Raw genomic sequence first — 5,000 nt, forward strand, 5'->3', positions numbered from 1 at the left:
AAAATAGAGCTTCATCTATTATCATTGAAAATACTATTTTTTTCTAAAGTGTATACAAAGCTTGCAAAAGAAATTATTATAATAGCTGTTTTGCATCATAGTAAAGTTTTCTCTTCGTTTGTAGTTTTAAATAAACGCTTGTCATGATTGTAAACATTGATTGGTACTATTGTAAGTAATTTTGCCGTTGACATAGTCAACTGAAGGCTCTGGCACTTACTGGGAGAAATTGAAGTACCCAGATTATATCAACATAATACTCTTTGTTTGTCCCTCCAAGATTTTGCAGAAGCCTTGTTTTTATTTTCTCTTGGGACTTATAATGGTCCCAAGAGGAACTGGAAACAATGCTTATGCAAAATAATTATTGTGGCGGGACAGACAAAGAGTATTATGGTATTATTTTTGGATATTGGCTAATAAACTAAAATTAATAATTAATTATTTAGGGTAAACATAGGTTTAATAAGATTTTTGCTTCTTTAGTTGGTCATATTTAACCCTGCTGTATTTAATTATTATAATAAGCAATAATTGTAATGATTTGTTTCATTTCCCTTTTTAGGATTGATTCCCAGTATATACAAAGATGAGCTCAAAAATTTAGTGTGGTTACATGAGTGATGATGGATGAGAAAAGTGATGATGAGGATGAGATAAATTTTGTTCAGGACATTGCTATTGCTCTTATTAAAATCATTAACATAAATTAGAAAGAGCAAAGGTCCTAGCTGATGTCTACTAAGCAGGGATTTTTTTTGGGGGATGAGCTTTTGTGGAATGAGACACTTATCATTAGGAGCTTTTCTTATTTAATGACATGGAAATATTATGGTTCAATTTTTTTCAAACCAGTTCAACTTTTACTATTTTTTCCTTTGGTATTTGGCAAAGAAAAATCAAAAGTGAACTGGATTTAAAATAAATTTAAACCAAGAAAAAAGAGGGAACCACAGAAATAAGAAGCCTTTTAATTATTCTATAATTTAGTCCTGTAGGAGATCTTCATGAAAATCTTCCAAGTTACCGACTGATATATTATAGCTGTGTTTAGATGTCTTGTACATGTATGTTATTTGGATGTTTCCTTTTGAGATTTTTGGGTACAAAAAGGTTACCCTATTGCTTAGTATTGGTAATCACATAATTTGGAATAAATAAGCACTAGCTAGCTTGTAAATTTTTTCAAAGATACACAAATAGCCAAGTGCAATTTGTAGTCTTTGAAAAAATTTACATAGAGGATATTACATGTCCGTGTGGAGAAACGAAATAATTTTCTCTTCTCATGTTGAAAAATATTTCACTTGTTCGCTGCGCTCACTCGTGAAATATTTTTCAACATGAGAAGAGAAATTTCTTATCTCCAAGCTGCCATGTAATATTCGATTAATTATATAAACACCAAACACTAAATCATTCATGAAAGGCATCGAAAGGCACAATTTTCGTATGTAACCAGAGCAACAGTGATCTTTTCAAGTGTGAAAATAACATGTCATCTTCACGTTTGAAGATGTATGGGTTATTGACCAAGCGTGAGGTCAAGATGACTGTATATTGGCCAAGTTCTTTTTTTGTGTGTTTATGGACCGAGACGAAGTCGAGGTCCATAAACACGCAAAAAAAGAACGAGGCCAATATCCAGTCATCTTGACCGAACAATCTTGGTCAATAAAGGATTTATTATATGACTTAAAACACCAAAAAATGATCTTTGATCTTGCGGGACCAAGCGAGAAATCCCGAGCGGGCAGTATCGCTCCATCTTGCCCGCTCGGGTAGCCAATCAGAGCGCGCGATTTGGTTTATCTTGCCCGCTCACGGAGCTAGTCATATAATAAACATGGGTTAGTGACCAAGCGTGAGGTCAAAAAAAGGAACGAGGCCAATATCCAGCCATCTTGACAGAACAATCTTGGTCAATAAAGGATTTATTATTTAATTTAATATAATATGACTTAAAACACCAAAAAATGATCTTTGATCTTGCGGGACCAAGCGAGAAATCCCGAGCGGGCAGTATCTCTCCATCTTGGCTGCTCGGGTAGCCAATCACAGCATGATTTGGTTCATCTTGCGCGCTCACGGAACTAGTCTTATAAGAAATCATGTTTTCGTGCGAATGCTCACTTGGTATTTCATTGGTGTTTATAATAAAAGTGCTTATTTATTCCAAATTTGCGTGAGAAAGATCATTTGATAATTTACATGAAAACATTAAATTTTGAGATGGTCAAGCAGAAGCAGCGCCCGCATGTAACACAATCACACAAATTGCACTATCGAGGGCTCACATTTGATTGGCTCTCTGACTTTGTTTGCTCATTAACCAATCAGAATGCTTGGTTTATTACTTTTTGCACTGAATTATCTCTTTCCTGCACTGTTAGTTAAAAGGTGCATTCTCTTAGCCATTCAGAGTGGAGTATACATGTATGTACCCATATTTTTAGACTAAATTCATACTGTATGTCATATTGTCTTTTGGTATCACCCAACTAGTGGACTAATGCAAATTTATCCTGCATTTTGATTGGATACTCTACTAGAGGACTATTAGTAATAGACCTTGAGTAGCGAAAAGCGTGATGCTTTCTTTTTTTTTATTCCCAAACAAATATCTCTTCCACTTGCATTTGCTAACTTTATTATTGCCTTTTCTGTCTGACTAGTTGGGTGATACTAAAACAATTAGACCCTTCGCCCTTAAGGGCCACAGGTCAATAGCCCATTCGGCTTCGCCTCATGGGCTATGGACTCGTATCCCTTGCAGGCTAACTGTTTGTTAAATTATAGCAGATTTGAGTGTATTCCAATGAAGTATGCAGTTGTTTTTACAAGTTGTGCTGCCTTAAGTAAAACAATAAAAAAGGAATAATACTGTAATTATTTGTAGCATAAACTGATTTTAATAAAATAAACTAAAATGTATAATTTGTCGGAGTATTTTATATCTGTTAGAGTGTAATTTTCAATTCATCTTATTGGGATAATGATGATAATTATATTATTATTTAACCCATGACCTCAGGATTAGATAACCATTGCTCTACTGATTGAAGTACATGCTATGGTCAGAGTGGAGCAACTAGAGTTTCTCAAAGCCAGTTTCCGCTTGTGGTGGGACTTTGTTCCTTGCAGTTCGCTAGCTCACTTTCTTTCACAGTCAACTTGTGGCAAGGCTATGGAGCAACCTTTTCATACAGTATTTGTACATCATTTTATTGCATTATGAATGTGTCAGAATAAACATACGCCTTCTCGCTACTTGGACGTATTGGAATAAGACCTTATTTCACCATTCAACAGGCCTGAGGTTCCTTTTTCTCGTGACTAAAAAAAATTGAAGGCTCTACTCATGATGAACAAGGATGCATATCTTCCCCATAAGAAATTCCCAACATAATTTTCATCTATTTGCTGAGCAATGATGATGGGCTTGATCTTACTGCTATTAAATGAGTTGGTTATTTTGTACGTTTTAATTTCTAGTTTTAGACCCTTTCAGTGGTTTAATTTGATATAACAATTATTCATGCCTCTGCTTCTGAGCTTTTGTTGGTATAATTTTCAATAATAATTATTTTGATTTTTGTAAAATTTTGTTGACAAGTGTATTAAACAATAATTATTTTACAGTAAATAAGAAACAAGGCTAAAATCCTGACAGTAATGAGTTGTTAAAAGCTCAAAGCTGGTGTTCAGGAAGAATGCCTCGGTATTAAAGGCTAGATGTGTCAGTAATGAGATCCCACTTGAGGTGCCTGTCAGCATCTTCAATGATGAGGAATGTAAACAAGCTTCAAATAATTTGTTCGATCAAGAAAGCACTCCCTCTTCACAAGCTGAGCACCGTGGCGGAGCTTGTCAATCAACTCTATTTCACGTGTGCATGTGTGCGTGTCCACGTGCAGCAACGTGCAACCGTCCATGCAACCAACGCAAATGGACTCGTCCCCAGGGATAGTCCGGGTTTTGATTGATTATTTGCGGTCAAGATGGCGGCCGACATGGACGAATTGCAACCTCCGTATTCGCTTCATTCGATGAGTAGTGTGGATTCTGAACATGATGACTTTGAGTTTACTGATGATGAAGATGTAATGCAAGCCAGTCAACAAGTCTTCGTGCTGAGGGAAAAGAAAGGTGTCATTTATCCCCTCGATTATAAGTACAGAGTGGACGTGGGTGAGTTTAATTGTATTAGTTTTGAACTTGTCATTGTAAAATGCAGACTGCAGACCAGGGGTAAAATGTTATAACTAAAGTTATAATTAACTGTCGAAAAAGCCCAAACCCTTTGGAATTGCTAATAGTTAAGCCTAATTAGGATACGTTTTTCTGCCATTAAATTAAGAAATAAATACGTGTTAATAAGCTTAAATAAATAAATAAAGGTTAGCACTTCTAAAGGGTTTAGGCTTTTTCAACAGTTACATTATATCTTTAGTCTGTATTTTACCCCTTGTCTGCAGTCTGCATTATGCACTGACCGGTTTTGAACTCTTAAAAACAGCTACATTGAAAATGCTCAGCAAACTAAGAAACTTAAGCCTATAAACCAGATAAGCTTAAGCCAAAGTCATGATGTATTGAAACTCGTTTAAAACATACCAGGATCTACAGTTGGGAGAACAATCTAGGAGCTTTTGTTATTATTAATTATGAAGTGATAATTGAAAAAAGTGGCCTTGTATTCTAAAGTTCTGAATTAATTAATTGTTGTGAGTGGATTATTGACCCCCTTATTTCAGACATAAAGAATTTGAGGTCAAAAAATTTTGCTGCATGTTTCTGCAACATAATTTGCATTTGCACAAGTTTAGGGCAAGCTTGTAGCAATCTCTTTATTTTCCTACAAAAAGCAAGTTGTAAGTCTGGACTGGTTTTGTCTAAGTATACTTGAGTTCGTCTCAACACACACTGAGGATCTGAGAATGTTAGGTGGATGAAGGGCAGTCTAATTTAGAGGTTTTTGTCTGATAATTTTTCCAATT

At 35.3% G+C, this 5,000-nt stretch overlaps 2 protein-coding genes across 3 annotated transcripts in view; both read left to right on the forward strand.

Annotated features, from left to right (window-relative positions):
- The window catches only part of LOC138022214 (dual specificity protein phosphatase 14-like), a 9,472-nt gene extending 6,535 nt beyond the window's left edge, over nucleotides 1–2,937 (forward strand). The window contains exon 5 of the mRNA XM_068869273.1: nucleotides 566–2,937. Within this exon, the coding sequence (XP_068725374.1) occupies nucleotides 566–624 (59 nt within the window). The 3' untranslated portion in view covers nucleotides 625–2,937. The remainder of the gene's footprint in view (nucleotides 1–565) is intronic.
- Nucleotides 2,938–3,983: 1,046 nt separating this feature from the next.
- The window catches only part of LOC138022206 (6-phosphofructo-2-kinase/fructose-2,6-bisphosphatase 1-like), a 31,480-nt gene continuing 30,463 nt past the window's right edge, over nucleotides 3,984–5,000 (forward strand). For both annotated transcript variants that reach the window (XM_068869259.1, XM_068869261.1), the window contains exon 1: nucleotides 3,984–4,191. In XM_068869259.1, coding sequence (XP_068725360.1) covers nucleotides 4,002–4,191 — 190 coding nt within the window. In that variant the 5' untranslated portion in view covers nucleotides 3,984–4,001. The remainder of the gene's footprint in view (nucleotides 4,192–5,000) is intronic.

This window comes from Montipora capricornis, chromosome 10 (assembly GCF_036669925.1).
Source record: "Montipora capricornis isolate CH-2021 chromosome 10, ASM3666992v2, whole genome shotgun sequence".
Lineage (NCBI taxonomy): Eukaryota > Metazoa > Cnidaria > Anthozoa > Scleractinia > Acroporidae > Montipora > Montipora capricornis.